General features: G+C 45.5%; 1 protein-coding gene across 1 annotated transcript in view; it reads left to right on the top strand.

Moving 5' to 3' along the window:
* The window catches only part of LOC138667662 (membrane-spanning 4-domains subfamily A member 4A-like), a 149974-nt gene that overhangs the window by 124749 nt on the left and 1203 nt on the right, over positions 1-24022 (top strand). The window contains exon 6 of the mRNA XM_069755788.1: positions 20964-21086. Coding sequence (XP_069611889.1) covers positions 20964-21086 — 123 coding nt within the window. The remainder of the gene's footprint in view (positions 1-20963; positions 21087-24022) is intronic.

The raw sequence follows: 24022 nt of genomic DNA, 5'->3' as shown, positions 1-24022 counted from the left end.
AGGGCCTCATAAGATGCTCCATAGAGATATTTGCCCAATATAATGCTGCACAAGCGTTATGGCCCCATAAGATGCTCCGTACAGTCACTTGCCCCTTATAGTGCTGCACAAGTGTTATGGCCCCATAAGATGCTCCGTACAGCCACTTGCTCCATATAGTGCTGCAAAAGCGTTATGGCCCCAGACAGATGTTCCACACAGCTACTTGCCCCATATAATGCTGCACAAGTGTTATGGCCCCATTATAGTGCTCCGTACAGCCACTTGCCCCATATAGTGCTGCACAAGCATTATGGCCTCATACAGATGCTCTGCACAGCCACTTGCCCCATATAATGCTGCACAAGTGTTATGGCCCCATTATAGTGCTCCGTACAGCCACTTGCCCCATATAGTGCTGCACAAGCATTATGGCCTCATACAGATGCTCTGCACAGCCACTTGCCCCATATAATGCTGCACAAGTGTTATGGCCCCATAAGATGCTCTGCACAGCTACTTGCCCCATATAGTGCTGCACAAGTATGGCCCCATAAGATGCTCTGCACAGCCACTTGCCCCATATAGTGCTGCACAAGTATGGCCCCATAAGATGCTCCGCACAGCCACTTGCCCCATATAGTGCCGCACAAGTATGGCCCCATAAGATGCTCTGCACAGCCACTTGCCCCATATAGTGCTGCACAAGTATGGCCCCATAAGATGCTCTGCACAGCCACTTGCCCCATATAATGCTGCACAAGTATGGCCCCATAAGATGCTCTGCACAGCTACTTGCCCCATATAATGCTGCACAAGTATGTCCCCATAAGATGCTCTGCACAGCCACTTGCCCCATATAATGCTGCACAAGTGTTATGGCCCCATTATAGTGCTCCGTACAGCCACTTGCCCCATATAGTGCTGCACAAGCATTATGGCCTCATACAGATGCTCTGCACAGCCACTTGCCCCATATAGTGCTGCACAAGTATGGCCCTATACGATGCTCTGCACAGCCACTTGCCCCATATAGTGCTGCACAAGTATGTCCCCATAAGATGCTCTGCACAGCCACTTGCCCCATATAATGCTGCACAAGTGTTATGGCCCCATTATAGTGCTCCGTACAGCCACTTGCCCCATATAGCGCTGCACAAGCATTATGGCCTCATACAGATGCTCTGCACAGCCACTTGCCCTATATAATGCTGCACAAGTGTTATGGCCTCATAAGATGCTCTGCACAGCTACTTGCCCCATATAATGCTGCACAAGTGTTATGGCCCCATAAGATGCTCTGCACAGCCACTTGCCCCATATAATGCTGCACAAGTATGGCCCTATATGATGCTCTGCACAGCCACTTGCCCCATATAGTGCTGCACAAGTATGGCCCTATACGATGCTCTGCACAGCCACTTGCCCCATATAGTGCTGCACAAGTATGTCCCCATAAGATGCTCTGCACAGCCACTTGCCCCATATAATGCTGCACAAGTGTTATGGCCCCATTATAGTGCTCCGTACAGCCACTTGCCCCATATAGTGCTGCACAAGCATTATGGCCTCATACATATGCTCTGCACAGCCACTTGCCCCATATAATGCTGCACAAGTGTTATGGCCCCATAAGATGCTCTGCACAGCTACTTGCCCCATATAATGCTGCACAAGTGTTATGGCCCCATAAGATGCTCTGCACAGCCACTTGCCCCATATAGTGCTGCACAAGTGTTATGGCCCCATAAGATGCTCTGCACAGCCACTTGCCCCATATAGTGCTGCACAAGTATGGCTCTATACGATGCTCTGCACAGCCACTTGCCCCATATAGTGCTGCACAAGTATGGCCCTATACGATGCTCTGCACAGCCACTTGCCCCATATAGTGCTGCACAAGTATGGCCCCATAAGATGCTCTGCACAGCCACTTGCCCCATATAGTGCTGCACAAGTATGGCCCCATAAGATGCTCTGCACAGCCACTTGCCCCATATAATGCTGCACAAGTATGGCCCCATAAGATGCTCTGCACAGCCACTTGCCCCATATAATGCTGCACAAGTATGGCCCCATAAGATGCTCTGCACAGCCACTTGCCCCATATAGTGCTGCACAAGTATGGCCCCTGTTATGACCTGGTGGTCAGGACAATAATGGACCTGGTGGTTAAGAGCACACGGAATGACCTGATAGTTACTGATAATAAAGGACGAGCTCTGGGACGTGGGAGCGAGGTTTTAAGGCAAGAAACAATTTACAATTATTTTTGAAATTCAAGAACTTAGATCTATCACCAAAAAACAAATCAGGAATTGGAATCCTAGACTGTGACATCGGATTCTGAACCACAAAATCTTGAATGTTTTGTACCCTTGTAGTGAGATTATCCATCCAAGAGGACAGACCTTGAATGTCCATGTTTACACCTGAGTCCTGAACCACCCAGAGGTAAAGGGGAAAAGAGAGACAAAACACAGTGCAAAGAAAAAAAAAATGGTCTCAGAACTTCTCTTATCCCTCTATTGAGAAGCATTAGTACTTTGGGCCACCTGTACTGTTTTGACCTGGTGGTCAGGACAATAATGGACCTGGTGGTTAAGAGCACACGGAATGACCTGATAGTTACTAATAATAAAGGACAAGCTCTGGGACGTGGGAACTCTGCTGACCGCAATCCCTAATCCTATCAAACACACTAGAAATAGCCGTGGATTGCGCCTAACGCTCCCTATGCAACTCGGCACAGCCTAAGGAACTAGCTAGCCCTGAGATAGAAAAATGAAGCCTACCTTGCCTCAGAGAAATTCCCCAAAGGAAAAGACAGCCCCCCACATACAATGACTGTGAGTAAAGATGAAAATACAAACACAGAGATGAAATAGATTTAGCAAAGTGAGGCCCGACTTACTGAACAGACTGAGGATAGGAAAGGTTACTTTGCGGTCAGCACAAAAACCTACAAAAAGACCACGCAGAGGGCGCAAAAAGACCCTCCGCACCGACTCACGGTGCGGAGGCGCTCCCTCTGCGTCCCAGAGCTTCCAGCAAGCAAGACAACAATAAAAATAGCAAGCTGGACAGAAAAATAGCAAACCAAAGAAATACAAGCTGGAACTTAGCTTCTGCTGGGAAGACAGGTCACAAGAACGATCCAGGAGTGAACTAGACCAATACTGGAACATTGACAGGTGGCATGGAGCAAAGATCTAAGTGGAGTTAAATAGAGCAGCCAGCTAACGAATTAACCTCGTCACCTGTGGAAGGAAACTCAGAAACACCCACCAGAGGAAGTCCATGGACAGAACCAGCCGAAGTACCATTCATGACCACAGGAGGGAGCCCGACAACAGAATTCACAACAGTACCCCCCCCTTGAGGAGGGGTCACCGAACCCTCACCAGAGCCCCCAGGCCGACCAGGATGAGCCAAATGAAAGGCACGAACCAGATCGGCAGCATGAACATCAGAGGCAAAAACCCAGGAATTATCTTCCTGACCATAACCCTTCCACTTGACCAGGTACTGGAGTTTCCGTCTCGAAACAAGAGAATTCAAAATCTTCTCCACCACATACTCCAACTCCCCCTCAACCAACACCGGGGCAGTAGGATCAACGGATGGAACCACAGGCACCACGTATCTCTGCAACAACGACCTATGGAACACATTATGGATGGCAAAAGAAGCAGGAAGGGCAAAACGAAATGACACAGGATTGATAACCTCAGAAATCTTATATGGACCAATGAAACGAGGCTTAAACTTAGGAGAGGAAACCTTCATAGGAACATAACGAGGGGCAGCACGGTGGCGCAGTGGTTAGCACTACAGCCTTGCAGCGCTGGGGTCCTGGGTTCTAATCCCACCCAGGACAACATCTGCAAAGAGTTTGTATGTTCTCTCCGTGTTTGCGTGGGTTTCCTCCGGGCACTCCGGTTTCCTCCCACATTCCAAAGACATACTGATAGGAATTCTAGATTGTGAGCCCAATCGGGGACAGTGATGATAATGTGTGCAAACTGTAAAGCGCTGCGGAATATGTTAGCGCTATATAAAAATAAAGATTATTATTATTATTATTATAACGAGACGACAACCAAACCAAATCCCCAACACGAAGTCGGGGACCCACACAGCGCCGGCGGTTAGCGAAACGTTGAGCCTTCTCCTGGGACAATGTCAAATTGTCCACCACATGAGTCCAAATCTGCTGCAACCTATCCACCACAGTATCTACACCAGGACAGTCCGAAGACTCAACCTGCCCTGAAGAGAAATGAGGATGGAAACCAGAATTGCAGAAAAACGGCGAAACCAAAGTAGCCGAGCTGGCCCGATTATTAAGGGCGAACTCAGCCAACGGCAAAAAGGACACCCAATCATCCTGATCAGCAGAAACAAAGCATCTCAGATATGTTTCCAAAGTTTGATTAGTTCGTTCGGTTTGGCCATTTGTCTGAGGATGGAAAGCCGAGGAAAAAGACAAATCAATGCCCATCCTTGCACAAAAGGATCGCCAAAACCTCGAAACAAACTGGGAACCTCTGTCAGAAACTATGTTCTACGGGATACCATGTAAACGAACCACATGCTGGAAAAATAATGGCACCAAATCAGAGGAGGAAGGCAATTTAGACAAAGGTACCAAATGGACCATCTTAGAAAAGAGATCACAAACCACCCAAATGACCGACATCTTTTGAGAGACGGGGAGATCCGAAATAAAATCCATAGAAATATGCGTCCAGGGCCTCTTTGGGACCGGCAAGGGCAAAAGCAACCCACTGGCACGAAAACAGCAGGGCTTAGCCCGAGCACAAGTCCCACAGGACTGCACAAAAGAACGCACATCCCATGACAAAGACGGCCACCAAAAGGATCTAGCCACCAAATCTCTGGTACCAAAGATTCCAGGATGCCCAGCCAACACTGAACAATGAAATTCAGAGATAACTCTACTAGTCCATCTATCAGGGACAAACAGTTTCTCCGCTGGGCAACGGTCAGGTCTATCAGGCTGAAATTTTTGCAGCACCCGCTGCAAATCAGGGGAGATGGCAGACAAAATTACCCCCTCTTTGAGAATACCCGCCGGCTCAGGAACACCCGGAGAGTCAGGCACAAAACTCCTTGACAGGGCATCAGCCTTCAAATTCTTAGAGCCCAGGAAGGTACGAAACCACAAAATCAAAACGGGAGAAAAATAATGACCATCGAGCCTGTCTCGGATTCAACCGTTTGGCAGACTCAAGATAAGTCAAATTCTTGTGATCTGTCAAGACCACCACGCGATGCTTGGCTCCTTCAAGCCAATGACGCCACTCCTCGAATGCCCACTTCATGGCCAACAACTCACGATTACCAACATCATAATTACGCTCAGCAGGCGAAAACTTTCTAGAAAAGAAAGCACATGGCTTCATCACCGAGCCATCAGAACTTCTTTGCGACAAAACAGCCCCTGCTCCAATCTCAGAAGCATCAACCTCAACCTGAAACGGGAGCGAAACATCTGGCTGGCACAACACAGGGGCAGAAGAAAAACGACGCTTCAACTCCTGAAAAGACTACAGCTGCAGAAGACCAATTGACCACATCAGCACCCTTCTTGGTCAAATTAGTCAACGGTTTAGCAACAGTAGAAAAATTAGCGATGAAGCGCCGATAAAAATTAGCAAAGCCCAGGAACTTCTGCAGGCTCTTCACAGATGTCGGCTGAGTCCAATCGTAAATGGCCTGGACTTTAACAGGGTCCATCTCGATAGTAGAAGGGGAAAAAATGAACCCCAAAAATGAAACCTTCTGAACTCCAAAGAGACACTTTGACCCCTTCACAAACAAGGAATTTGCACAAAAGACCTGGAACACCATTCTGACCTGCTTCACATGAGACTCCCAATCATCCGAAAAGACCAAAATATCATCCAAATACACAATCAGGAATTTATCCAGGTACTCTCGGAAGATGTCATGCATAAAGGACTGAAATACTGATGGAGCATTGGAAAGCCCGAATGGCATAACCAGGTACTCAAAATGGCCCTCGGGCGTATTAAATGCTGTTTTCCATTCATCGCCTTGTTTAATACGCACAAGATTATACGCCCCTCGAAGATCTATCTTGGTGAACCAACTAGCCCCTTTAATACGAGCAAACAAATCAGACAGCAACGGCAAAGGATACTGAAATTTGACTGTAATTTTATTAAGAAGGCGGTAATCAATACAAGGTCTCAAAGAACCATCCTTCTTGGCCACAAAAAAGAACCCTGCTCCTAACGGTGATGATGACGGGCGAATATGGCCTTTCTCCAAGGATTCCTTCATATAACTCCGCATAGCGGCGTGTTCTGGCACAGATAAATTGAACAATCGGCCCTTAGGAAACTTACTACCAGGAATCAAATTAATTGCACAATCGCAATCCCTATGAAGAGGTAGGGCACTGGCTTTGGGCTCATCAAATACATCCCGATAATCCGACAAAAACTCTGGAACTTCAGAAGGAGTGGAAGACGAAATAGACAAAAATGGAACATCACCATGTACCCCCTTGGCAACCCCAGCTGGACACAGACATAGATTTCCAGTCCAATACTGGATTATGAACCTGTAGCCATGGCAACCCCAAAACGACCACATCATGCAGATTATGCAACACCAGAAAGTGGATATCCTCCTGATGTGCAGGAGCCATGCACATGGTCAATTGGGTCCAGTACTGAGGCTTATTCTTGGCCAAAGGCGTAGCATCAATTCCTCTCAATGGAATAGGATACTGCAAGGGCTCCAAGAAAAAACCACAGCGCCTAGCATACTCCAAGTCCATCAAATTCAGGGCAGCGCCTGAATCCACAAATGGCATAACAGAATAGGATGACAAAGAGCAAATCAGAGTAACGGACAATAGAAATTTAGACTGTACCGTACCAATGGTGGCAGACCTAAAGAACCGCTAAGGCTACGTTCAGACTAGCGTTGTGCTAGTGTGCGTCGGGTTAGCGTCGGGCGACGCAGCGGCGACGCACGCGTCATGCGCCCCTATGTTTAACATGGGGGACGCATGCGTTTTTGTTTGTTGCGTTTTGCGACTCATGCGTCTTTTTTGCCGCAAGCGTTGGACCAAGAAAATGCAACAAGTTGCATTTTTCTTGCGTCCGATTTTCGGCAAAAAACGACGCACGCGTCGCAAAACGCAGCGTTTTTGTGTGCGTTTTGCCACGTTTTTGCGTGCGTTGTGCCGCCGACGCAGCGGCGCACAACGCTAGTCTGAACGTAGCCTTAGTGCGCTTAGGACAATCGGAGATAGCATGAGTGGAATCACCACAGTAAAAACATAGCCCATTCCGACGTCTGTGTTCTTGCCGTTCAGCTCTGGTCAAAGTCCTATCACATTGCATAGGCTCAGGCCCATGCTCAGATAGTACCGCCAAATGGTGCACAGCTTTACGCTCACGCAAGCGTCGATCGATCTGAATGGCCAAGGACATAGACTCATTCAGACCAGCAGGCATGGGAAATCCCACCATGACATCCTTAAGGGCTTCAGAGAGACCCTTTCTGAAGATTGCTGCCAGGGCACATTCATTCCACTGAGTGAGCACAGACCACTTTCTAAACTTCTGACAATATATCTCCGCTTCATCCTGACCCTGACACAGAGCCAGCAAGATTTTCTCTGCCTGATCTGTTATGAAGGCAATCCAGTAACACAGTGTGCCAGTAATCAGAGCACATACAGTGATCTGACAATAACCCAAAAACAATAGAACGAGCTCTGAGACGTGGAATCTCTGTAGACCGCAATACCTGAACCTATCCTACACACAACTAAAGGCAGCTGTTGATTGCGCCTGACACTACCTATGCAACTCGGCACAGCCTGAGGAGCTGACTAGCCTGAAGATAGAAATACAAGCCTGACTTGCCTCAGAGAAATACCCCAAAGGAAAAGGCAGCCCCCCACATATAATGACTGTTAGCAAGATGAAAAGACAAAACGTAGGGATGAAATAGATTCAGCAAAGTGAGGCCCGATATACTAGATAGAGCGAGGATAGCAAAGGGAACTTTGCAGTCTACAAAAAACCCTAAAGCAAAAAACCACGCAAAGGGGGCAAAAAGACCCACCGTGCCGAACTAACGACACGGCGGTACACCCTTTGCGTCTCAGAGCTTCCAGCAAAAACAAATAGACAAGCTGGACAGAAAAAACAGCAACAAAAGCAAAGAAGCACTTATCTAAGCAGAGCAGCAGGCCACAGGAAAGATCCAGAAGCTCAGATCCAACACTGGAACATTGACAAGGAGCAAGGAAGACAGAATCAGGTGGAGTTAAATAACAAGGCAGCCAATGAGCTCACCAGAACACCTGAGGGAGGAAGCCCAGAAGCTGCAGTACCACTTGTGACCACAGGAATGAATTCAGCCACAGAATTCACAACAGTACCCCCCCCCTTGAGGAGGGGTCACCGAACCCTCACCAGAGCCCCCATGCTGACCAGGATGAGCCACATGAAAGGCACGAACAAGATCTGGAGCATGGACATCAGAGGCAAAAACCCAGGAATTATCTTCCTGAGCATAACCCTTCCATTTAACCAGATACTGGAGTTTCCGTCTAGAGACACGAGAATCCAAAATTTTCTCCACAATATACTCCAATTCCCCCTCCACCAAAACAGGGGCAGGAGGCTCAACAGATGGAACCATAGGTGCCACGTATCTCCGCAACAACGACCTATGGAATACATTATGTATGGAAAAGGAGTCCGGGAGGGTCAGACGAAAGGACACAGGATTGAGAATCTCAGAAATCCTATACGGACCAATAAAACGAGGTTTAAATTTAGGAGAGGAAACCTTCATAGGAATATGACGAGAAGATAACCAAACCAGATCCCCAACACGAAGTCAGGGACCCACACGGCGTCTGCGATTAGCGAAAAGTTGAGCCTTCTCCTGGGACAAGGTCAAATTGTCCACTACCTGAGTCCAGATCTGCTGCAACCTGTCCACCACAGAATCCACACCAGGACAGTCCGAAGACTCAACCTGTCCTGAAGAGAAACGAGGATGGAACCCAGAATTGCAGAAAAATGGAGAGACCAAGGTAGCCGAGCTGGCCCGATTATTAAGGGCGAACTCAGCCAACGGCAAAAAGGACACCCAATCATCCTGGTCTGCAGAAACAAAACATCTCAGATATGTTTCCAAGGTCTGATTGGTTCGTTCGGTCTGGCCATTAGTCTGAGGATGGAAAGCCGAGGAAAAAGATAGGTCAATGCCCATCCTACCACAAAAGGCTCGCCAGAACCTTGAAACAAACTGGGAACCTCTGTCAGAAACAATATTCTCAGGAATGCCATGCAAACGAACCACATGCTGGAAGAACAAAGGCACCAAATCAGAGGAGGAAGGCAATTTAACCAAGGGCACCAGATGGACCATTTTAGAAAAGCGATCACAGACCACCCAAATGACTGACATCTTTTGAGAAATGGGAAGGTCAGAAATGAAATCCATCGAAATATGTGTCCAAGGCCTCTTTGGGACCGGCAAGGGCAAAAGCAACCCACTGGCACGTGAACAGCAGGGCTTAGCCCTAGCACAAATCCCACAGGACTGCACAAAAGTACGTACATCCCGTGACAGAGATGGCCACCAGAAGGATCTAGCCACTAACTCTCTGGTACCAAAGATTCCAGGATGACCAGCCAAGACCGAACAATGAAGTTCAGAGATAACTTTACTAGTCCACCTATCAGGGACGAACAGTTTCTCCGCCGGACAACGATCAGGTTTATTCGCCTGAAATTTTTGCAACACTCGCCGCAAATCAGGGGAGATGGCAGACACAATGACTCCTTCCTTGAGGATACTCGCCGGCTCAGATAAACCCGGTTAGTTGGGCACAAAACTCCTAGACAGAGCATCCGCCTTCACATTTTTAGAGCCCGGAAGGTACGAAATCACAAAATCGAAGCGAGCAAAAAATAACGACCAACGGGCCTGTCTAGGATTCAAGCGCTTGGCAGACTCGAGATAAGTAAGGTTCTTATGATCAGTCAATACCACCACGCGATGCTTAGCTCCTTCAAGCCAATGACGCCACTCCTCGAATGCCCACTTCATGGCCAGCAACTCTCGGTTGCCCACATCATAATTACGCTCAGCAGCAGAAAACTTTCTGGAAAAGAAAGCACATGGTTTCAACACTGAGCAACCAGAAGCTCTCTGTGACAAAACCGCCCCTGCTCCAATCTCAGAAGCATCAACCTCGACCTGGAACGGAAGAGAAACATCTGGTTGACACAACACAGGGGCAGAACAAAAACGACGCTTCAACTCCTGAAAAGCTTCCACGGCAGCAGAAGACCAATTAACCAAATCAGCACCCTTCTTGGTCAAATCGGTCAATGGTTTGGCAATGCTAGAAAAATTACAGATGAAGCGACGATAAAAATTAGCAAAGCCCAGGAACTTTTGCAGACTTTTCAGAGATGTCGGCTGAGTCCAATCCTGGATGGCTTGGACCTTAACCGGATCCATCTCGATAGTAGAAGGGGAAAAGATGAACCCCAAAAATGAAACTTTCTGCACACCGAAGAGACACTTTGATCCCTTCACGAACAAAGAATTAGCACGCAGGACCTGGAAAACCATTCTGACCTGCTTCACATGAGACTCCCAATCATCTGAGAAGATCAAAATGTCATCCAAGTAAACAATCAGGAATTTATCCAGATACTCACGGAAGATGTCATGCATAAAAGACTGAAAAACAGATGGAGCATTGGCAAGTCCGAACGGCATCACTAGATACTCAAAATGACCCTCGGGCGTATTAAATGCCGTTTTCCATTCATCTCCCTGCCTGATTCTCACCAGATTATACGCACCACGAAGATCTATCTTTGTGAACCAACTAGCCCCCTTAATCCGAGCAAACAAGTCAGATAACAATGGCAAGGGATACTGAAACTTAACAGTGATCTTATTAAGAAGGCGGTAATCAATACACGGTCTCAGCGAACCATCCTTCTTGGCTACAAAAAAGAACCCTGCTCCCAGTGGTGATGACGATGGGCGAATATGTCCCTTCTCCAGGGACTCCTTCACATAACTGCGCATAGCGGTGTGTTCAGGCACGGATAAATTAAATAAACGACCTTTAGGGAATTTACTACCAGGAATCAAATTGATAGCACAATCACAATCCCTATGCGGAGGTAGGGCATCGGACTTGGGCTCTTCAAATACATCCTGATAATCAGACAAGAACTCTGGGACCTCAGAAGGAGTGGATGACGAAATAGACAAAAATGGAACATCACCATGTACCCCCTGACAACCCCAGCTGGATACCGACATAGAGTTCCAATCCAATACTGGATTATGGGTTTGTAGCCATGGCAACCCCAACACGACCACATCATGCAGATTATGTAGCACCAGAAAGCGAATAACTTCCTGATGTGCAGGAGCCATGCACATGGTCAGCTGGGCCCAGTACTGAGGTTTATTCTTGGCCAAAGGTGTAGCATCAATTCCTCTCAACGGAATAGGACACCGCAAAGGCTCCAAGAAAAACCCACAACGTTTAGCATAATCCAAATCCATCAGATTCAGGGCAGCGCCTGAATCCACAAACGCCATGACAGAATACGATGACAAAGAGCATATCAAGGTAATGGACAGAAGGAATTTGGACTGTACAGTACCAATGACGGCAGACCTATCGAACCGCTTAGTGCGCTTAGGACAATCAGAAATAGCATGAGTGGAATTACCACAGTAGAAACACAGCCCATTCAGACATCTGTGTTCTTGCCGTTCAACTCTGGTCATAGTCCTATCGCACTGCATAGGCTCAGGTTTAATCTCAGACAATACCGCCAGATGGTGCACAGATTTACGCTCGCGCAAGCGACGACCGATCTGAATGGCCAAAGACATAGACTCATTCAAACCAGCAGTCATAGGAAAACCCACCATGACATCCTTAAGAGCCTCAGAGAGACCCTTTCTGAACAAAGCTGCCAGCGCAGATTCATTCCACAGAGTGAGTACTGACCACTTCCTAAATTTCTGACAATATACTTCTATATCATCCTGACCCTGGCACAAAGCCAGCAAATTTTTCTCAGCCTGATCCACTGAATTAGGCTCATCGTACAGCAATCCGAGCGCCAGGAAAAACGCATCGACACCACTCAATGCAGGGTCTCCTGGCGCAAGAGAAAATGCCCAGTCCTGAGGGTCGCCGCGCAAAAAAGAAATAATAATCAAAACCTGTTGAACTGAATTACCAGAAGAATGAGGTTTCAAGGCCAGAAATAGCTTACAATTATTTTTGAAGCTCAGAAACTTAGTTCTATCACCAAAAAACAAATCAGGAATAGGAATTCTTGGTTCTAGCATAGATTTCTGATCAATTGTATCTTGAATCTTTTGTACATTTATAACGAGATTATCCATTGAAGAGCACAGAGCCTGAATATCCATGTCCACAGCTGTGTCCTGAAGCACCCTAATGTCTAGGGGAAAAAAAAGACTGAACACAGAGCTGAGAAAAAAAAATGATGTCAGAACTTCTTTTTTCCCTCTATTGAGAATCATTAGTTTGGCTCCTTGTACTGTTATGAAGGCAATCCAGTAACACAGTGTGCCAGTAATCAGAGCACATACAGTGATCTGACAATAACCCAAAAACAATAGAACGAGCTCTGAGACGTGGAATCTCTGTAGACCGCAATACCTGAACCTATCCTACACACAACTAAAGGCAGCTGTGGATTGCGCCTGACACTACCTATGCAACTCGGCACAGCCTGAGGAGCTGACTAGCCTGAAGATAGAAATACAAGCCTGACTTGCCTCAGAGAAATACCCCAAAGGAAAAGGCAGCCCCCCACATATAATGACTGTTAGCAAGATGAAAAGACAAAACGTAGGGATGAAATAGATTCAGCAAAGTGAGGCCCGATATACTAGATAGAGCGAGGATAGCAAAGGGAACTTTGCAGTCTACAAAAAACCCTAAAGCAAAAAACCACGCAAAGGGGGCAAAAAGACCCACCGTGCCAAACTAACGACATGGCGGTACACCCTTTGCGTCTCAGAGCTTCCAGCAAAAACGAATAGACAAGCTGGACAGAAAAAACAGCAACAAAAGCAAAGAAGCACTTATCTAAGCAGAGCAGCAGGCCACAGGAAAGATCCAGAAGCTCAGATCCAACACTGGAACATTGACAAGGAGCAAGGAAGACAGAATCAGGTGGAGTTAAATAACAAGGCAGCCAACGAGCTCACCAGAACACCTGAGGGAGGAAGCCCAGAAGCTGCAGTACCACTTGTGACCACAGGAATTAATTCAGCCACAGAATTCACAACACTGATCCACTGAATTAGGTTCGTCATAAAGCAATCCAAGCGCCAGGAAAAACGCATCAACATCACGCAATGCCGGATCTCCTGGCGCAAGGGAAAATGCCCAGTCTTGAGGGTCACCACATAACAAAGAAATAATGATCTTTACTTGTTGAACAGGGTCACCTGAGGAGCGAGGTTTTAAGGCAAGAAACAATTTACAATTATTTTTGAAATTCAAGAACTTAGATCTATCACCAAAAAACAAATCAGGAATTGGAATCCTAGGCTCTGACATCGGATTCTGAACCACAAAATCTTGAATGTTTTGTACCCTTGTAGTGAGATTATCCATCCAAGAGGACAGACCTTGAATGTCCATGTTTACACCTGAGTCCTTAACCACCCAGAGGTAAAGGGGAAAAGAGACAAAACACAGTGCAAAGAAAAAAAAATGGTCTCAGAACTTCTCTTATCCCTCTATTGAGAAGCATTAGTACTTTGGGCCACCTGTACTGTTTTGACCTGGTGGTCAGGACAATAATGGACCTGGTGGTTAAGAGCACACGGAATGACCTGATAGTTACTGATAATAAAGGACCAGCTCTGGGACATGGGAACTCTGCTGACCGCAATCCCTAATCTTATCAAACACACTAGAAATAGCCGTGGATTGCGCCTAACACTCCCTATGCAACTCGGCACAGCCTAAGGAACTAGCTAGTCCTTAGATAGAAAAATAAAGCCTACCTTGCCTCAGAGAAATTCCCCAAAGGAAAAGGCAGCCCCCCACATATAATGACTGTGAGTAAAGATGAAAATACAAACACAGAGATGAAATAGATTTAGCAAAGTGAGGCCCGACTTACTGAACAGAAAGAGGATAGGAAAGGTTACTTTGCGGTCAGCACAAAAACCTACAAAAAGACCACGCAGAGGGCGCAAAAAGACCCTCCGCACCGACTCACGGTGTGGAGGCGCTCCCTCTGCGTCCCAGAGCTTCCAGCAAGCAAAACAACAATAAAAATAGCAAGCTGGACAGAAAAATAGCAAACCAAAGAAATACAAGCTGGAACTTAGCTTCTGCTGGGAAGACAGGTCACAAGAACGATCCAGGAGTGAACTAGCCCAATACTGGAACATTGACAGGTGGCATGGAGCAAAGATCTAAGTGGAATTAAATAGAGCAGCCAGCTAACGAATTAACCTCGTCACCTGTGGAAGGAAACTCAGAAACACCCACCAGAGGAAGTCCATGGACAGAACCAGCCGAAGTACCATTCATGACCACAGGAGGGAGCCCGACAACAGAATTCACAACAGGCCCCATAAGATGCTCTGCACAGCCACTTGCCCCATATGCTGTGGCTGCCATAAAAAAAAAATCACATACTCACTTCTCTTCGCTCAGGACCCCGGCACTGTCACCTGCTCCTCGTGTGGCTCCATCTTCGGCACTGACGCTCAGCAGAGGGCGCGCACTGACTACGTCACCGCGCCCTCTCACCTGAGCGTCACTGCTGAAGACAGAGCGACACCGGGACCGAGGAGCAGGTGACTATCGCGCAGCGCAGCGCTCCCCCTCCCCGTATACTTACCTAGTCCTGGTGCTGCGTCCCTGCTTCTTCCCCGGCGCTGCATCTTCTTCCTGTATAGAGCGGGCAGCGTCACCGCTCATATACAGTAATGAATATGTGGCTCCACCTCTATGGTGGGTGGAGCCGCATATTCATTACTGTATATGAGCGGTGCCATGTGACCACTCAATACAGGAAGAAGATGCAGCATTGGAAGAAGCAGGGACTGCAGGGACCATGCCGGGAGCAGGTAAGTATAATTACACAGCCCCCGCTCCCCCTCCCGTGCCGACCCCCAGGTATGACTCGAGTATAAGCCGAGAGGGGGACTTTCAGCCCAAAAAAATGGGCTGAAAATCTCGGCTTATACTCGAGTATATACGGTATATATATATATATATATATATATATACAGTATATATATATATATATATATACTGTATATATACTGTATATATACAGTACAGACCAAAAGTTTGGACACCTTCTCAATTAAAGATTTTTCTGTATTTTTATGTCTATGAAAATTGTACATTCTCACTGAAGGCATCAAAACTATGAATGAACACATGTGGAATTATATACTTAACCCATTACTTGCCAAATTAGCAATTTTCATTTTTTTTAAATGACAGATTTTTATGGTTTTGGGTCCTAAAGAATTAGAAACATAATTTGCCAAATTTTTACAAATACGGATTTTTCAGAAAAGGGCCTCACAATATTCAATTAAAAATGACAATGACATGATTTCCCATTTTAAAAACATTCATTTCACAAACACAACACAAAAAAATGGACCTAATTATAAAAATTATAAAAGCTTAGTTGCTAGAAGCAAAAGATTAGGCGTCCCAAAAAAAGGACATTGGTAGATAAAGGGTTAACAAAAAAGTGTGAAACAACTGAAATTATGTCTTATTTTCTAGGTTCTTCAAAGTAGCCACCTTTTGCTTTGATGACTGCTTTGCACACTCTTGGCATTCTCTTGATGAGCTTCAAGAGGAAGTCACCGGGAATGGTCTTCCAACAATCTTGAAGGAGTTCCCAGAGATGCTTAGCACTTGTTGGCCCTTTTGCCTTCACTCTGCGGTCCAGCTCACCCCAAACCATCTCGATTGGGTTCAGGTCTGGTGACTGTGGAGGCCAGGTCATCTGGTGCAGAATCCCATTACTCTCCTTCTAGGTCAAATAGCCCTTACACAGCCTGGATGTGTGTTTGGGGTCATTGTCCTGTTGAAAAATAAATGATGGTCCAACTAAACACAAACCGGATGGAATAGCATGCCGCTGCAAGATGCTGTGTAGCCATGCTGGTTCAGTATGCCTTCAATCTACTATATAATTTTCTAAGGGTCACTTCCGTCTGTCCTTCTGTCTTTCTGTCTGGCTCAGATATTCATTAGTCGCGACCTCTGTCTGTCATGGAATCCAAGTCGCTGATTGGTCGTGGCAAAACGCCCACGACCATTGCCACGACCAATCAGCGATGGACACAGTCCGGCGGCAATATGGCCGCTCCTTCCTCCCCACAGTCAGTGCCCGCTCCATACTCCCCTCCAGTCAGCCCTCACACAGGGTTAATGCCAGCGTTACCGAAGCGTGGTGTAACGCACTCCGGTTACACAGCTATTATCCCTGTGTGACCAACTTTTTACTATTAATGCTGCGTATGCAGCATCAATAGTAAAAAGATCTAATGTTACAAATAATAATAATAAAAAAGAAATGTTATTCTCACCCTCCGATGTGCGCTGTCCTCGGCAGTGCAAGCGGCAGGTTCCGGTGCTCAGAATGTTATGCGAGAAGGACCTGCTATGACGTCACGGTCATGTGACCGCAACATCATCACCAGGGTTGGTCCTGCGCTCATACCAACCCTGGGACCGGAAGCTGCCACATGCACCGCACACAGGCGACAGGACTACAAGGGCCCTCGCAAGGTGAGTATATGTTTATTTTTTATTTTTTAACCTGTTACATACGTGGCTGGGCAATATACTATGTAGCTGGGCAATATACTACGTGACTGGCCAATATACTACGTGACTGGGCAGTATACTATGTGTCTGTGCTGTATACTATGTGGCTCTGTGCTGTATACTACGTCGCTGTGCAATATACTATGTGACTGGGCAATATACTATGTGGCTGGGCAATATACTACATCACTGGGCAATATACTACGTCACTGGGCAATATACTACGTAACTGGGCAATATACTACGTCACTGGGCAATATACTACGTGACAGGGCAATATACTATGAGGCTGGGCAATATACTACGTCACTGGGCAATATGCTACGTGACTGGGCAATATACTACGTGGCTGGGCAATATACTGCGTGACTGGGCAATATACTACGTGACTGGGCAATATACTACGTCACTGGGCAATATACTACGTAACTGGGCAATATACTACGTCACTGGGCAATATACTACGTGACAGGGCAATATACTATGAGGCTGGGCAATATACTACGTCACTGGGCAATATACTACGTGACTGGGCAATATACTACATAGCTGGGCAATATTCTACGTACCTGGGCAATATACTACGTGACTGGGCAATATACTACGTGACTGAGCAATATACTATGTGGCTGAGCAATATACTACGTGACTGGGCAATATACTACGTCACTGGGCAATATACTACGTAGCTGGGCAATATACTACGTAGCTGGGCAATATACTACATGGCTGGGCAATATACTACGTGGCTGGGAAATATACTACGTGGTTGGGCAATATACTACGTGGCTGGGCAATATACCAAATGGGCTGTGCAATATACAACGTGGACATGCATATTCTAGAATACCCGATGCATTAGAATCGGGCCACCATCTAGTTTTGAATAAATCCCCAACAGTGTCACCAGCAAAGCACCCCCACACCATCACACCTCCTCCTCCATGCTTCACGGTGGGAACCAAGCATGTAGAGTCCATCCGTTCACCTTTTCTGTGTCGCACAAAGACACGGTGGTTGGAACCAAAGATCTCAAATTTGGACTCATCAGACCAAAGCACAGATTTTCTCTGGTCTAATGTCCATTCCTTGTGTTCTTTATCCTAAACAAGTCTCTTCTGCTTATAGAACAATAATGGAACACACTGGTGCTACACTGGAAGGAGGCCCAAGTGCTGCAGCTATTTAGGCAGACCTGTGCCCACTCTGCCGAGGTAAAAATAAACTGATTGAATGTAAAATACTGCGCTACAAGTGCCCGGAGTATAACTACTTGCTACTAGTGTTGAGCATTCCGTATCGTATCGGCCGATACTTGCTGTATCGGAATTCCGATACCGAGTTCCGATATTTTTGTGATATCGGAAATCGGTATCGGAGTGTGCGGTGCGTGTGGTTCCAAGGGTCTGGAGGAGAGGAAACTCTCCTTCAGGCCCTGGGATCCATATTAATGTAAAAAATAAAGAATAAAAATAAAAAATATGGATATACTCACCCCTCCGGCGAACCCTGGCTGTCACCACTGCGAGCATCCGCCTCCGTTCCTGAGACTGTAGTGAGTGAAGGACCTTCGGAGACGTCACGGTCAGGTGAGCGGTCACGTGAGCGGTCAGGTGACCGGTCACCTGACCGCGACGTCATCGAAGGTCCTTCACTCTCTGCAATTCTCAGGAACGGAGGCGGATGCTTGCAGCGGTGACAGCCAGGGTTCTTCGGAGGGGTGAGTATAGCCATATTTTTTATTTTTATTCTTTATTTTTTACATTAATATGGATCCCAGGGCCTGAAGGAGAGTTTCCTCTCCTTCAGACCCTGGGAACCATCGAGGATACATTCCAATATTTGTGTCCCATTGACTTGTATTGGTATCGGAACTCGGTATCGGCGAGATCCGATATTTTGCCGGTATCGGCCGATACCATCCGATACCGATACTTTCAAATATCGGAAAGCATCGCTCAACACTACTTGCTACCTAATACGTGGGCTGCTCCCCTACTCGCCCCCTGCGGTGTATACTGCACACCTGGGTATAAATTGTGGGCTCTTGCACAATAGTAAATAGTAAGATGCCTATTGCGAGTGCGCCCTCACTGCAATAATAAACAAGTATGGTAACCGCAATTTTGGCGGCTTCAGCATTCGCGCGGGCAAGGGCGACCGCGCTGCTGATGGATGTTGTCTTTGAGGAGTCAGAAGTAACAGATATTGTCCTATGTGATTTTTGAGACATGGTGTCTTGCGAAAGTGCTTGGCTGTGCAGAGATTGCTGTAGCTGTATTTAGTCTCTGTGTAGCTGGTTACTTGAATCCCACTAGTTGGATGGCTGAAATTTCACTGAATCCCGCTAGCTGGATGGCTGCTGTTTCACTGAATCCCACTAGCTGGATGGTTGCCATTTAATTGTTCTGTCCTCACTAAATAGCTAAAATAGCTGCTAGGAAACCACTGCTAAGGACAAGCAACAAGCAGAAGAGACTTGTTTGGGCTAAAGAACACAAGGAATGGACATTAGACCAGTGGAAATCTGTGCTTTGGTCTGATGAGTCAAAATTTCAGATCTTTGGTTCCAACCACCATGTCTTTGTGCGACACAGAAAAGGTGAACGGATGGACTCTACATGCCTGGTTCCCACCGAGAAGCATGGAGGAGGACGTGTGATGGTGTGGGGGTGCTTTGCTGGTGACACTGTAGGCATACTGAATCAGCATGGCTACCACAGCATCTTGCAGTGGCATGCTATTCCATCCGATTTGTGTTTAGTTGGGCCATCATTTATTTTTCAACGGGACTGTTCTGTCCTCACTAAATGAAGCAGGCTCATATGTAGCTATACATGCAGCTAAACCGCTATACCGGAGTCCAATATGGAGACTGTGGTTGAGTCTGTGCTTTATTAAACGTAGTAGTATATTGAAGCAGAGACACTGTAAACAATCATATACATACAAATCAGTGCATGGTATAGCAGAAATACATGCTAAACATGTTGGACATTATGCATGAACATTTACAAGGCTAGTAATTGAACTAGGAGTACAACTGACTAAGCTAGGCTAATACTAGAGCAGAAATTACCTGCAGAAAGCATAAAGACATACCGGCAATGCAATTGCAAGGGGAATAAAGTGGAAGCGTCTTTCCTTGAAAGCAGACTGAAGGAAGTGAAAAGAAAATGGAGGGAGATGTAGGCTGAGCTACCATAATGCTTTGCAAAAGGGAGGAGAATCAGACATGGAAAAAAAAAAATTAGAAAATAGAACTTTGAACATGACTCTGACCACTAGAGGGAGCCAAAACACTACAGACAAATAAAGGTATGACTATATCAATTGCTGTATACTGGCTACTGAGAAAACTGCAAATTATGGAAACAGATAGTCAGAGGTAACAAATTAGATGGCGGAGAGAGAACAAGAACAATGACCCCAAACACACCTCCAGGCTGTGTAAGGGCTATTTGACAGTAGGAGAGTGATGGGGTGCTACGTCAGATGACCTGGCCTCCACAGTCACCAGATCTGAACCCAATCGAGATGGTTTGGGGTGAGCTGGACTGCAGAGTGAAGGCAAAAGGGCCAACAAGTGCTAAGCATCTCTGGGAACTCCTTCAAGATTGTTGGAAGACCATTCACTGTGACTACCTCTTGAAGCTCATCAAGAGAATGCCAAGAGTGTGCAAAGCAGTCATCAAAGCAAAAGATGGCTACTTTGAAGAACCTAGAATATAAGACATATTTTCAGTTGTTTCACACTTTTTTGTTAAGTATATAATTCCACATGTGTTAATTCATAGTTTTGATGCCTTCAGAGTGAATGTACATTTTTCATAGTCATGAAAATACAGAAAAATCTTTAAATGGGAAGGTGTGTCCAAATGTTTGGTCTATCTGTACTATATATATATATATATATATACATAGTATACTGCATTTATAAGCATCACGCAAACCTAGGCGCATCATTTGCAACAATTTAGAACACTCGTTCTGCTTGTTTTAATAATCCAATTGTACTAAGTGGACATGTTTGTCTCTTTTTTTTCAGGATGGTGCATATATAGTTTTGGGTATCCTTCTTCTTTTGAATCTGCTGGTGTTCTGTGTGACTGTATCAAGTGCTGTATTTGCTGGCCGAGCCCTGGATCGATTGCCATCAAATGTCCCTCAGGTAAGTCCAGTATATGTATATATAATATCATTAACGATTTTTCTAGCCGCTTTTGGGTGCCATTTCAAGTTTCAATGTACCTGGCATGGATAATGATCTGATACACCAGATGTAGTTTGCTTCTTTCTCCCCTGGTGGCCCTGAGGTTTCTTCTCTTCATCGCGCCCTGGCAATTGGCACAATGCACGGTCCTATACTATTGGGGTAAAAATAAAATGCTTGAAAAGGTCACTGTTACTTGGGGTCTTGTGAACATCAGAAGAAAAATAGATCTTTTTGCAGGCATTGCCTGTTGTTCCCCCAGCAGTCATACAGTTGTACTCATAAGTTTTCGTACCCCTACAGAACTGGAGGCTTTATGCCAAGAAGAGCAGGCAGCTTTACCATCTGAGAAAATAAAGCACCTCATCCACAACTAACACAAAAGACTTCAAGCTGTCATTGATGTTAGAAGGGGCAAATACACAGTATTAATAAATAGGATACATGAACTTTTGATCATGGTCATTTGGATGTTTTGGGTTGTCATTATGATTTAAAAAGAGAAAACACAGTAGTTTGACAATAAATGGCTTCACCCAACCACTAACCATGAGTGGAGAAAAAGTTTTGGCATTATCTTTCATATTCTCTGAAAAAAGGCCAAGAAAGAAAATATTCTGCTAGGGTATGTAAACTTTTGATCACAACTGTATTATTCTGAATGATGGTATTGAAGGGAGATTCTTTATTTCCTCTGCAGAAATTGTTTTGTTTATTTTTGCTGTTCAGGTATAGTCTGTAGTATAGTGTACAGTATAGTTAAATAGCAGGGATCAAGTATATTCCAATGTTCATTTACAGTTTTTTCAAATCCAACTATGGACACTATGAAAAGTTGTAACAAAATTATGATTATGTTTCTTTATTTTACCTGAGCTGATTCAACATTTATTAAACAATCATTAAATTTTTTTTTTGAAAATCAGATTTTACCATTTTAGTAGGGTTTTCTGTTCTTTCGGTTATCTTTGTGTAATCCAGGATTGATTGGTTTAACCCAAAGTGTTCACACTGTTCTTCCTAGTTGTAAAGGACAGGCTGAAAGTGATGTTTTGTGTGCATTTTCTGTTAAAAGGAACCTATCATCATTACTGTCATCAAACCATGGTCAATATGAATCAGATACTGACTGCTTTATTGCAGCAATGTATGTTTTCCTCTGAAATGCTGCTGGGTTTCAGAGAAAGCATAAATTGAAAACAGAAGGAAATCTAAGTTTTACGGCAAATATTCAATTTAGCATCCTCTCCTATACAAAGCTTAAAGCAAACTTATGTGAAAAAATACTATTAACCTACAGATATGGGGTTAATCTGCAAATTAGTAGTGTTCTGAACCTAGCCGATGCCGACACTTAGAGCTTCAGCCAGGAGGTAAAACTTTATTCCCTCGTCCGTGCATGAGTTTTGTTTGCAGATCTATGTATAGGGAAAGGAGGCTGGAACCACGTTCCAGGCACTGACTGACAGCAGCTCATCATTAGGGCTGTCAGTGCCAGGGGTGCAGTAACAACTGTCCCCTTTCCACCACACAGTCTCCTCACACTTCCCCCCTATATTGTCCCCTCAACTTTCCACAACATTGCAAACTCACACTTTCCTTTTGCTTTCTCCCCATTCTGTCTCCTCACATTTCTGCCCCATAATGTTCCCTCCCATATCCTTACACTATTCTCTCGCATACTATTTCCTCCTGCTTTCCCCCCTACTGTCCCCTGACACTGTTTTCCTCCATACAGTTTCTTCCTACTTTTCCCAATGCTGTCCCCTCACACTTTTCACCATACTGTCTCCTCACACTACACTCCACCATACTGTTTTCTCACACTTTTTTCCCCATATTGTTGCCTCCTACATTCACATTTCCCTCACACCGTCTTTATTTATTTATTTTTTATATAGCACTAACATATTCCGCAGCACTTTACAGTTTGCACACATTATCATCACTGTCCCTGTTGGGGCTCACAATCTATATTCCCTATCAGTATGCCTTTGGAATGTGGGAGGAAACCGGAGTGCCCGGAGGAAATCCACGCAAATACGGGGAGAACATACAAACTCCTTGCAGATGTTGTCCTTGGCGGGATTTGAACCAACAACTCCAGCACTGCAAGCCTGCAGTGCTAAACAGAGCCACCGTGCTGCACATATCCCCCATACTTTCCCATCACACTTGGCCCATACTGTCTCCTCCTATGCTCCCCCATACTGTCCCCTCACACTTCCCCCTATTGTTTCCTTACTTTCCACCATAAGGTCTCTTCACACTATTCTCGCCATACTGTTTCATCCTGTTTTCCTCCCATACTGTCTCCTCACACTTCTCTATCATACTATTCCCTCACACTTCCCCACCATACTATTCTCTCACACTTTTTGGTGACACTAATCAAATTTGAAGGGCCAAAATGAAGGTTACCATATAAATGGGGCTACTCACACAAATGTCACAAAGCCTTCTTTTGCAGAATGCTAACCTTTTGGATAACATTTGAGTCACACAAGTTTTGCAGATCCCTTTAAATGCACACATGAGAAACAGTGTATTAGAGTCTCCACCTCTAGGGATGAGTGGACCAATTGAAGTTCGAGTTTGTTGGGTACAAGCGAACTTTAGTCCAAAGTTTGGTTCAGATACCAGAACTCTATCCGAACTTTTACCAGAACCCAAACCCCATAAAACTCAATGGAGACTCGAATATTGCTGTTGTAAAATGGTCACAGTAAAGGCTAGAGGGCTGCAAAAGTCTCTCTATTTCTCTCTCTCTTTCGAATTAGTGAAGTAATAAAATCCATTTAAATAGCAATTATAGTTGTGTGACAGTGCAGTTTTTGTGGCAGTTTCTCAGTAAGTGTTTTAAGTGAAAGCTACTTGTCTCTTCAGAGAGGAAG

This window comes from Ranitomeya imitator, chromosome 2 (assembly GCF_032444005.1).
Source record: "Ranitomeya imitator isolate aRanImi1 chromosome 2, aRanImi1.pri, whole genome shotgun sequence".
Taxonomy (NCBI): Eukaryota; Metazoa; Chordata; class Amphibia; order Anura; family Dendrobatidae; genus Ranitomeya; species Ranitomeya imitator.
This window is presented reverse-complemented; position numbering and strand designations above follow the sequence as displayed.